General features: G+C 32.6%; 1 protein-coding gene across 1 annotated transcript in view; it reads right to left on the bottom strand.

The window, feature by feature from the left end:
* Nucleotides 1–13,368, bottom strand: part of LOC132750924 (pre-mRNA-splicing factor ATP-dependent RNA helicase PRP16-like) — an 85,770-nt gene that overhangs the window by 15,479 nt on the left and 56,923 nt on the right. The window contains exon 21 of the mRNA XM_060740999.1: nucleotides 105–253. Within this exon, the coding sequence (XP_060596982.1) occupies nucleotides 105–253 (149 nt within the window). The remainder of the gene's footprint in view (nucleotides 1–104; nucleotides 254–13,368) is intronic.

The raw sequence follows: 13,368 nt of genomic DNA, 5'->3' as shown, positions 1-13,368 counted from the left end.
AAATACAAAAATTATTACAATCACAAATTACAATCACAAATAAGTTAAACTTGAGCTTTACATATTGAAATTATGGCTGTATATATAAATAACAGCAAACATACCCGTTTCTTTTCCACTGCAAGTACACATTGAGGTAGGTTAAATGATCGCTCTCGGGAACTTGAAACTTCTCCCTGGCAGCATCAGATTCTTCCTCCCGCCCTTTTGGTCGGTAAAATATTGCCGGTACAGACAACATAGACACTATTATCTGCAATGATAAAAAAACATACTAATTATCATATAAATCTAACCAGCTTTCAATTCAGCTTTCATACATTTTGTCAATTTGTTTTTTCCCCTAAAATCTTATTTTGTCAACATAATCTTGAAGTGTAAAAAGATATATATCTGCTGCAAAAATTATAGTTTGAATTTTAAAAAAGAATACTTGCAAAAGGCTTGTATGAAATTAATATGGTAAATAATTGCCTTAAAAGAGAATGACGCATGCACAAAACCATTGCTAAACGGATAAAACCTTACTTAAAATAGCAAAATAATATTTTTGTTCCAGAACAGTTTTTTCTGTTTACGTACAATATTTATGTGTGTTTAATAACAGAGACATTCTATGTTACAACTTTTTCAGGAATCAACTAACCAATATAATTTTACTGTTGATAAATTTTTTAAATTTTTTTAATAAGATATAGATTCATACCCTTTAACAAGTTTTTTTTTCTCTTTTTGGTTGGGTTTTTACATCCATCCAAACAGTAATGGTCATAATTTAAGGTGACTTTTCAGGTTTCCTGGTTACAGGTGGGAGACCTCGAGTGCCCCTCTATGCATTATTTATCTGGCACAAACAGGCACCCAAGTATAACCACCGATGTTTCGTAAGCCGGATAGATACCTTTCTCGCATGAAAGAATCCAAAGACCCTGGCAAGATTCAAACTCACAGTCGTGTGATCAAAGTGATTTGAAGTTAACAAACCTAAACCACTAAGCAAAAGACATCACTTTAACAAGTTTTTCAAGCAGTTGCCTTTACAAATTAATATATATGCAATATTTTTGGTTGTTAAGTGCATAAGATTTAAATTTGCTCTTTTTGACACATAAAAACTCTTTAAATAAGCTTAAACAGGATAATTTATGTAAAAAAGAGTGCCTTAACATTAATGGTTTTCACATCCTAAATCTCTGTAAGAAATATGTGAAAAGTCATGGTTTGTGCCTATAAAAGACAAATTGTTAAAATTAATTAAACATAGCTTGATACATTTCAAAATCTGTATTCATACTACAGGATAAGTAAAGCAATAACAGGGGAAGCAGTTTGTCTGCAGGACCTTTTTAAAGGTAACCTATAAAAGCATTGATAACTTAATTTTACCTTAACATTGCAAGAAAACTAGGGATGGCGGAAATTTTAAATATAGTAGAAGCAGTTGCCAATAGCTGTCTTTAAATGTCTGTTAACAGCTTTAAATATAAGAAGTTGTAACATCTACAAACCATGTGAGGATCCAGATGGGAGGAAAGGAAAGAGAGGGAGGGGAGTAATTACTCCTCCCCAAATGAGATTTAACTTTAGACTCAGCTAAAATTTATACAATTATTGACTAGTGAGCCATTGAATATGATGTGATATTCACCGGCAGATGACATATTGACCGAGGCATATTGAATAGGCTAAAAAATCCAAAAAAAATCACAAAAAGTAAAACCTTATACATGTACAAAATTTGCCTCGTTGAAGCGCGGGAAAAAAGACGCACTTGTTAGGAATGCAACAACTACGCAAACGCTGCGAATACAAAAATAACGCTGTTAAGTATAATAGTAAAGTATTGATATTATGCCATAAAGAACAAAAAACAATAATTATGTTTTAATAAACACGCGTAATTAACAGTCTACGGTGTATGATCATTGAATATGAGTCCCAATCTATTTTTAGACTGGGAAAATCCAATTCAGCCAGTGAATATGATACTACACCCAGTGAATATGATTTTATAAAAAGTTCTGTTGACTACTGTTTGGACCAATGAGATTGCAGCTATATTTAGATCATATAATAAATCAGTTTATATAAAGTATTACTATATGTAAAATACCATGAAAGAGACATGTGACCCCCTATGAAAAAAAAAAAAATCTAGTAAAATGCCAAACTCTTCAATATGCATCACCCTTTATCGAAATTTTGCGATATATCCCCTCTGATAAAAAAATCCCAGATCTGTGCCTGCATACAGTCTGACTGATGGATGAAAGCTGCTTTATTTATTAAAATATTCACATGCACTATCAAATTTCACATAAAGTATTTGAAGTACAGTGCAAAAAGATTTTTTTACACATTAAATTTCACACTTAAAACCTAACAAAAGAGAAATTTAAAGTTGACAATTTAAACTACAACTTAAACATGTTCATTTTTTTTGAACTACTTACTATAAGGTCGTTCCTTTGATTTTTAGAGAAAGTGTACTTTTAAAAGTGAAGTATAATTTTTTTCTAATGTTATAAAATAGATTGAAAATAAGCATCTTCAGTTGAAATTAAAACTCAAATCAAACATGAAGAAACTAAAATTGCCTGTTTGAAAGTGTGTTGGAAAAAGAAATATGATGAAAACATAATGGTTATTACTTTCAAATCCACCTTACCGGAGTGTGTCCTTAAAAACTGTTTTTACACTTATCTTTCTTAAATGGAATTGGCCTGCTTTTGTTTCTAGGGTTGTCTATTATCAATTTTGGAGAAATCAAGAGGCAATGTTGCAGTGAGTATTTAATTATTGGTGGCAATTCTAAATTAATTAGTTAGAATGCATAATTTATTGGCAATATTTCTGAATTTATTGGTGGGAGTGCTGTAACTTTTTTTGGAACTGGACATTATCAATGGGGAAAACATAGCTTTTGTCAGCCAAGAGTATTGAGTCTGATAACTTAAGAAAGCATGGATGTGGAGGCTAGCCTGGTGCTATACTGGTTGCAATTTTAGACTGTTCACTTTTGGTTCCAGTAGTCTTAAGCATGATTTAATAAAGGCAAATACAATTGGAAATAATACAATTTTTTTTTTGGGGGGGAAGGGGGGGGGGGCTATGAGAATTATACTGAGGTTAGCAAAATAACGGGACATGTTGTTACGGGGTGGCAGTGCACTTTCTCTATCCTTCCTCATGTTTACCTGATTTTCACATCCTTAATAAATGTATGTTTATATTGGCTTATTAATTATATAAGATTCACACAAGAACTATCAATTACTTATCAACATCTTTCTTCCCATTTTCAAATACATGCTTTAATACATTAAATAACTGGATCACTTTACCACTCACTTAAGCAAGTTATATGGCCTTTAAAATCAGTTATTTGATTAGTATCTTCAATGTAATAATATACAATCCATACCTTGATCTTTTTGCACAAAATTGTCCCTATTGATAAATTACTATGGTATTCCATGCAAAGGAAATATGTCAGAGAGACCTTTGTAACCATTTTTTTATGAAAAAAAAAATACGGTTAATGAGGCCTGAGTCAGTACATGCAAGTTCACATTATGAATCAACAAGTAAATCTTTGTAGTCAGTGCTCAAATATAATATAGCATGTTGAATCAATGTACATAATTATACAGTAACTGGTCTTAATAAAATACTTGAACAGTCCAGATAAATTCTGTTTTTATACGGCTACCATATGAAAAAATTAATTAAAATACTATCCAAAGCTGACATCAAAATCTGCATGATTTTTATTGATTGAAAGTGGTAAAAATCATACTTGTTGCTGTCAGAGCGCGTAATCTCACGGCTTTCGTGAAGTAATTCTAAAGAGAACCCGTGACATGTCATCAACACTTTTAACTGGCAAAAAGTCTAGTCATTTTCGAAATACATGATCGATTTTTAAAGTTTTTATAAAACTATTATATTACATTTATATCATGTAAAGGTCTACTGTAATTTATTTATAAATTAAAACGTTTTACACGCTTCCAGTTGTCCTATTTTGTGAAGTTAAGCTGCTGTAAAAAGAGATTTATTTATTATAAATCTATAGATCATTTGTGAGAATAAATCACCAGACATTTACTTGTTTTCATAATAAAATTTGCAATTTCTATCACGCACCCTTTTAAAATAGAAACATCAACATGCAAATTTTCAGTTACATAAACGCCCATAATCATGCCCCAGAAATGCTTTTATTCTCATTTCTCAATAGCTTTTATTTTTGGTCTTATGGTAAAGTTTCCAAAAAGTTACTAATTGGCCAATTACCGAAACTGCCTTTTGCTTAATTTGCGTTTTGGCAATTAAAGTACATTATAGTGATTTAGTATTTTGTATGGAATCAAAATATTTCATTACATTAAATATGACAAATAATTTCAAATTCAGATAATTTCTTCAAGTGAAAAGCATGTAACATTCTCTTATATCTATATGTTTTAAATTTCATACGTTCCATTAATTTTCAAAGGAATGAAATTTTTTTTTATTTCTGAGGCATTAAATTATGTGTTTTTAAAACTTAAGTGATTTTAAATTGATATAAACAGATAATTGCACGTTTTTACAAACTAAATTATATTTGGCAAAAAAAAAAACACCACATAATGTAAGTCAATAAAACACATAATGTATGCCATTTCAAAATATCCTACTTGAAATATGAGCCGTGCCATGACAAAACCAACATAATGGGTTTGCGACCAGTATGGATCCAGACTAGCCTGCACATCCGCGCAGTCTGATCAGGATCCATGCTGTTCGCTTACAGATCCTATAACAAGTAAAGAAACTGATAGCGAACAGCATGGATCCTGATCAGACTGCGCGGATGCACAGGCTGGTCTGGATCCATGCTGGTCGTAAACCCATTATGTTGATTTTGTCATGACGTGGCTCATATTATTATACAACTGAAATTCGCCACTCAGAGATTTTAAGCAAGCTAGATGAAACTTAACATTATTGGAAATTTTTTTTGGTCAATGCTTTGAACAGAAAAGGACATGTCTGTTCAAAATTAAATGTTTCACATTTATAAGAATTTACTGCATAAACAATTTATATGAGAGAAGCATACAACTTTATAAGAATTAGAAACTTATTTGAATTAACACTTTTGTTTTAGTGTAAAAAAAAATTGATATTCAAGTATCATATAATAATAATAAAAATAATAATAATAATAACAAGAATTTGTTACAGAGTTACCAACGTCCCCCGCCCCGGGAGTTTTATATGAAGCATAAAATTGTGCTATTTCAAAAGATTGAGGTATGGATCTCAGGACATTCAGTCCAAAATTATGATCAATGCTAGATCTGCAAATGTAACAATAAATTTGTTAAAAAAATAAAATGAAACACGGAATTTAACAAGAGCTGTCCGTAAGACAGCGCGCTCGACTTTTTTATTGCTTGCCAATAAAAAAAGTTTTTGCAGTAAAAGGCAATACAAGAATCTCTGTATTTTTAAAGTGAACTAGTTGTTTGATACCCTTGAATATTACAGCAATGTTTATATGACATAATTTATGGTAAAGTGAACAAGTGGATAGGAATGAATTTTTTTAGATTTTTTAAGTTTTTTAGTGCTTGCCTATAATACAAAACATTGACAGTTAAGGGCCATAATTCAAATAAAATCTTTGACAGAATTACCTTCTCCTGGACATGTTTGGGAATCATGATTGTAAACAAGTATTCCAACTTTCAAATTAATATCTCAAACAGTTCAGTCAAAAAGTGGACTGGTACTAAAAACTTAACCAAGATTCTAAGTCGATAAAAGGCCTTAATTTTTAAAACAAATCCTTGACAGAGTTACCTTCTTCTTGCGTACAGATGGGGGTAATGATGTGAAATAGCATTAAAAGTTTCAAAGCAATATCTCAAAGGGTTAAGGCAATAAGTGGATTTTACCCATATTCAATGTATTTTCTAAGTCAAAAAGGGGCATAATTCTGTCAAAAACCTTGACAGAGTTATGTCCTCTTGTCTGTTGATGAAGGTCGTGATGGTAAACAAGTATGGTCAGTTTCAAAGCAATACCTCCAATGGTTTTGAAATAAAGTGAGGTGGTACAAAAAACTTAACCAAGCTCAATACACTTTCTAAGTCAAAAAAGGGCCATAATTCTGTCAAAAACCTTGACAGAGTTATGTACTCTTGTCTGTAGATGGAGGTTATGATGGTGAACAAGTATGGTAAGTTTCAAAGCCATACTTGTAATACTTCTGAAATAAAGTGGGGTGGTACGAAAAACTTAACCAAGGTGTGACGCCAACGCCGACGCCAACGCCGACGCCGACGCCGGGGCGAGTAGGATAGCTCCCCTTTTCATAGAAAAGTCGAGCTAAAAATCTATCATGTTAAGCTTTGACCTCTAAGTGTGAACTTGACCTTGGAGGTAGGGGAGCAGGTGTTGTGCATGACATAACGTCTTATTATTGTGACTATTTGTGCCAAGTTATTTCAAAATCCCTTGAACTATGAAGAAGTTCTAGATTCAACACAAAATATACCCTATAACAGACTATGTTAATTTTTGACCTCTAAGTGTGACCTTGACCTTGGAGGTAGGGATGCAGGTGTTGCGCATGACACATCCTCTTATTATAGTGACTATTTGTGCGAAGTATTTTCACAATCCTTTGATCTATGAAAAAATTATAGACCCGACACAAAATATACCCTGTAACAGACTATGTAAGTATTTGACCTCCAAGTGTGACCTTGACCTAGGAGGTAGGTGACCGGTTTTTGCGCATGACACATCATCTGATTATTGTTAACAATTATGGCAAGTATTTACAAAAGTCCTTCATAGATAAGAAAGTTATGGACTGGACACGACATATACCCTCAAATAGACAATGTTGACCTTGAATGAACAAGTACGACCTTGACCCTGAAGGTACGGGTCTGGTTGTTGCGCATGACACATCGTCTTATTATAACAAACATTTGTGCCAAGTTATCTCAAATTCCTTTGATAAATGACAAAGTTATGGACCGGACACGAAATATACCCTGTAACAGACTATGTTAATATTTGACCTCCAAGTGTGACCTTGACCTTGAAGGTAGGTGACTGCTTTTTCCGCATGACACATCGTCTGATAATTGTGAACAATTATGGCAAGTATTTACAAAATCCCTTCATAGATAAGAAAGTTATGGACCGGACACGAAATATACCCTGTAACAGACTATGTTAATATTTGACCTCCAAGTGTGACCTTGACCTTGAAGGTAAGTGACTGGTTTTTGCGCATGACACATCGTCTGATTATTGTGAACAATTATGGCAAGTATTTACAAAATCCCTTCATAGATAAGAAAGTTATGGACCGGACACGACATATACCCTCAAATAGGCAATTTTGACCTTGAATGAGCAAGTGTGACCTTGACCCTGGAGGTAGGGGTCTGGTTGTTGCGCATGACACATCGTCTTATTATAGTAAACATTTGTGCCAATTTATTTCAAATTCCTTTCATAAATGACAAAGTTATGGACCGGACACGAAAGTGTGACGGACGGACAGACGGACGGACGTTCTCACAGGACAGTAATTATGTGGCTACTCTATTGTTCTCTCTATTGTTCTTTTTAGCCACGCAAAAGAAAATAGCCACATAAAAGCATTACGGAATGAATGACATCAAAGAGAACCTATTGTCCCTCTAGCCACATAATTACTCTCCTGTGAGTGCGGACGGACGGACAGACGGACGGACAGAGCCTATTTCTATATCCCCCTTTTTTCTTCGAAAAGGCGGGGGACAATAATAATAATAATGACTATGAAGAACTATTAAAATTTTTTACATCATCTATTAGGGCAATGAAGGAAATGAAGTACAGTTTGAAGAACTATTTACAGTCTAAAGGGGATATGAAGGAAATGAAGAACCACATGAAGAACTATTTACAGTCTATTTAGGAAATTAAGAACATTTTAAACAACTATTTACAGTCTACTTTGGTTCAGTAATGAAAATTGCAATTGTGAAAATTAATGCATCACATCAATAGATAACTAGAAATGTGTCCATGTTGATACTTATAACATGCGCCCCCTACCCCAGTAATAATGTGATGTGCTGTCACAGTGCAGTATGAATATTTCTTATAAGTCAAGTTCAACATAAATATGATTTTGTCTCTTTTGGATTAAAATGAAATAAAACAGCTATTAAAAAAAAGATTAAATGTCATCATACAAATAATTTAACACAAAAATATATGTTAACAGAAATTAACTCTTAGACTATTTATTATGGCAGGTGCCACTATGACTGTTTAGAATTTATAGATAAAATTATTCACTATAGACAATTCTATATTTGTAAAATTTGGGGTAGAGAGTTCAGGATTTCTGAAAGGCCACTGCTCTACAGAGGGCCACAATACAGAGGTTTTACTGTAATGATCACAGCAGTAAGCCATATTAAATTTACCAGAGCACAGGTCCGAGCTGAGTGGGCCACTGCATCATTCTGGGCAGGTTGTGAAGCAGTTTACCAGTACCAGTTGACTTCACTTTTGCAAGGAACTGAAATTTCTGTACATACCAGAGCTGAGTTACAGTGTGAATGACCGTAGAAAATATTTCATGAACAATCACGACGTAAGTGACATACGCCGTCCTGGAATCAAACCAGGATTGCCCCTTTCACAGTCCAATGCTCTACCTATTGTGCTAATGGGACAGCTAATAATAAACTGAGCATCTGTCCCCAGTTTTGTACAGAACTAAATGACCAAGGAATGTTACTCATGTAAATTTGTGATTATTACCTCCCTTGCACAGGTTCAATATATAACAAGAAACATGGCAATGCCATGAAACCAGGTTTTCAATTATCACCATTGTAGATAAATATGTTGTATTTGAAATACAAATACAAGCAACAAACAATGTAACTATGTGCAATGTAAAACATGAATAATGTAGGAGGAGAGGAATTGCCACAGAGGAAGTGTTCACTATAATTATATTCTGTATAAGGAAAAAAAACAAAGGACCATAATTAAATAAAAAATTATTCAATCACAAAACCCCGACAATATGCGCCAGGGCACTGGATGACAAAGCTACTGTGAAAGTTTGAACAAAATCCGTTGAGAAATGTAGGAGTTCAGCACAGAAATTTTTTTTCACTATATATTCTGTATAAGGAAAAAAAACAAAGGGCCATAATTAGGTCAAATATTATCCAATCACAAAACCCCAACAATGTGTGCCAGGGCATTTGATAACAAAGCTTCTGTGAAAGTTTGGTCAAAATCTGTTGAGAATTGTAGGAGAAGTTGCGCATGGTAAAAATTGTTCACTATATAATCTGTATAATGAAAAAAAACAAAGGGCCATAATTAGGTCAAATATTATCCAATCACAAAACCCCGATAATGTGTGCCAGGGCATTTGATAACAAAGTTCTGTGAAAGTTTGGTCAAAATCTGTTGAGAAATGTAGGAGAAGTTGTGCATGGTAAAAATTGTTCACTATATAATCTGTATAAGGTAAAAAAACAAAGGGCCATAATTAGGTCAAATATTATACAATCACAAAACCCTGACAATATGCCCTAAGGCACTTGATAACAAAGCCTCTGTGAAAGTTTGGTCAAATTCCGTTGAGAAATGTAGGAGGAGTTGCGCACAGAAAATTGTTCACTATATATCTATATTTGGAAAAAAAACAAAGGGCCATAATTAGGTCAAATATTATCCAATCACAAAACCCTGACAATATGCGCAAGGGCACTTGATGGCAAAGCCTCTGTGAAAGTTTGGTCAAAATCCATTGAGAAATGTAAGAACAGTTGGGAACAGAAGAAATTATTCACTATATATTCTATATAAGGAAAAAAACAAAGGGCCATAATTAGGTCAAATATTATCCAATCACAAAACCCCGACAATATGCGCCAGGTCACTTGATGACAAAGCTTCTGTGAATGTTTGGTCAAAATCCAATGAAAAATGTAGGAGGAGTTGCGCACAGAAGAAATTGTTTACGCCCGCCCGCCCGCCCGCCACCGACATACCTCAATCTAATAACCAGTTTTTTCCTTCGGAAAACCTGGTTAAAAACTGAAAGATTTTGAAATTTATTTTATATTGCTATTAATTTATATGATCATTGATGAACAGATTAGTCTTTAAAATCTTTACAATCTTTACTTTATGTATGCATGAATCTGCTTTAGTAAACATCTTTTATTTAGGATAAGTTTATCGGTCAATAACCTACATATTATATATATTGTTTGTTAAAAACATTCGCACCTCTGAAAGATAATGGCTTTAACGCCTACTTATTAAAGGCGTAGCGGTTGAAAATTTTTAAAAACAATAACAACTTGTAATTTTGCATTGTAAAAACAAATCGGTTTCAAAATACATGTAGTTGTGAAACGCATTTGACTGGCTTTTAGTCCTCACCCATGAAAATGAAAGTACAAAGTTTAGGATCTTTTTGCAGGTAGTCAATATTTATAACCATATGTACCTTTCTGATATTTTTTATTTTGTTTTGGTTTTTTGAAATTGGGACTTAATGTAATTTGTTATAACAATGTTTACTATAAAGGTATTTTTCATAATGAATAAAGATTAGGGTCAAAATATCCAGGCCAAAAGTATTTGTTCCCAAGTATAACAGAATTTCCCTGTAACTGTGAACTCGCTGCAAGTTAAGTTCACTGTATTGCCAGTTTAGCTTAACACACTTCTAGCATGTGTAATATATAGAAATTATACATACTGGTTATATAACAGTGAGAATTTGAATAAAATAATTAAGGAAATGGTTGAGACATTATAATCTGTAAATAAATCAGTGTTAAGATTTTCTCATTAAGTTATCATAAGATCTTTAAGAATCAAAAAGGCCTCAATTGTGTCTTTTCATGCTTTGATCTTTTATTTCAGCATTTCCGACCAATAAATTCAGCATTCCTACCAATAAATTCAGCCTTTCCCACCAATTGATTCAACATTCCCCACTGATAAATTCAAAATTTCCCACCAATAAATTTGGCATTTCCACCAATAAATACAGCATTCCAAACAAAAAATTCAACATTATATTCCTACCAATAAATTCAGCACTTTCCACCAATAAATTAAGCATTCCCACTAATAAATTCAGCATTTCCAACCAATAAATTCAGCATTCCCACCAATAAATTTAGCTTTTAACACCAATAAATACAGCATTCTCATCAATAAATTCAGACTCCAACCAATAAATTCAGCATACGTACCCACCAATAAATTGAGCATTCCCACCAATAAATTCAGCATTTTCCATTGATAAATTCAGCATTTCCCACAAATAAATTTAGCATTTCCACTAATAAATTCAGCATTTCCAACCAATAAATACGGCATTCTCACAAAAAAAATCAGCATTTTCCACCAATAAATTCAGCATTTTTGCTAATAAATTCAGACTCTAACCAATAAATTCAGCATTTCCCACAAACAAATTTAGCATTTCCAATAATAAATTCAGCATTTTCAACCAATAAAATCAGCATTTTCCACCAATAAATTCAGACATCAACCAATAAATTCAACATTCCCACAAATAAATTCAGCATTTCCCACCAATAAAATCAATATTTCCGATTAATATATTCAGCATTCCAACTGATAAATTCAGCATTTCCCACTAATAAATTCAGCATTTTCCACAAATCAATTCAGCAGTCCCACAAATAAATTCAGACTCCAACCAATAAATTCTGCATTCACACCAATAAATACAGCATTCCCACCAATAAATTCAGCATTCACACCAATAAATACAGCATTCCCACCAATAAATTCAACATTTCCGATTAATATATTCAGCATTCCCACGGATAAATTCAGCATTAATTATCCACCAATAAATTCAGCATTTTCCACAAATCAATTCAGGATTACCACCAATAAATTCAGACTTCAACCAATAAATACAGCATTTCCCACCAAAAAATTCAGCTTTTCCCACCAATAAATTCAGTCTTTTCTTAAATTACAATGTGCTTCTAGAGATGTTTTCATGTTTTGAATTCTAAATGCAATGTCACATTCAATTAAATTGACCTGTAAAGCTATTTATTTTTTAATATGAAAACTTGTTAACATTTTGTTGATTGTATTGTATATTAATTGCAAGTACAAAGTAACCTTTATCTAAATTTTGAAACTTTAACAATAAAGCATGTTCTGGCTATAATCAAAATGGTTATAGTAAAATGACAATGGAACATCAAAAATTGACATGTTTACAAATACTACTCAAACACTTAAACAGATCAAAAAATATCCCACATACTATAAATACCATAAATTCACCTGTCCCTCAAACAGTTTATGGGCAGATAAGTACAATCCATTTACTTGAAAAACAGATCAGTAACAATCTGTATTATTATAATTAATCCATTGAAATAGGAAAGTGTGACTATAAATTAAATCCCAATCATTGACCCTAATTTGACCAGTCCCAAAGTCACTGACCAGTCATCAAAATAAAATGAATTGAAATTATAATATAGGTGAGAGGCCTGTCTTACTTCTTTGATCTAGATCTAACATCGTCAGGAGTGGTCACATCATTAATGATTGCCAACTAAACAACCAATTGAACCACAAGTAACATGTTTATCTTCATGATAATCATCACAGTCGTCATCAGTGTTTCTCCTTCTTTTCTTTTGCTACATAAACATCATCATTATAAACAAAAACAACATCATCATCATTATCATATTAATCACTACATAATAACACCACCAACAACAACATCATTTTTAGTCCTTGTAATCATCATTATAACCAATATAATCATAATAATCATCATCAACATCATCCACATTAAAATCATCATCACCACCATCATCATCATCATGGCTATCAATATCCTTATCATTTTTATAGTTTTTGTCAATATTATGATGATCATCATCACCATCACCATAATCTTCAACTTTTATTTTAATAATCACCATCAACATTAACATCATTATTATCAGCATTGTCAAAATGATGATGATAGATGTTGATGATGATGACCATCATCATCATAATAGCCATCACCTTCATCATTAGCATCATCATCATTATCCTCATCATCATCACATTCCTCATCTTCATTATTATCATCATTATTATAATCATCATCATCATAGTCCTCATCCTAATCATTATCATCATTATCATCATAGTCATCATTATCATCATAGTCATCATCATTATCAATGGCAGAAGTAACAGTTCATCTTAAATCTTTGATTCATGGTCACATCATGTTGATGAGAATTTTATCAAAGC

The sequence above is a fragment of the Ruditapes philippinarum genome, unplaced genomic scaffold (assembly GCF_026571515.1).
Source record: "Ruditapes philippinarum isolate M1 unplaced genomic scaffold, ASM2657151v2 ctg795_1_1_1_1, whole genome shotgun sequence".
NCBI lineage: Eukaryota > Metazoa > Mollusca > Bivalvia > Venerida > Veneridae > Ruditapes > Ruditapes philippinarum.
Note: the sequence above shows the minus strand (reverse complement) of the source record. Positions and strands in the feature narration are given on the sequence as shown.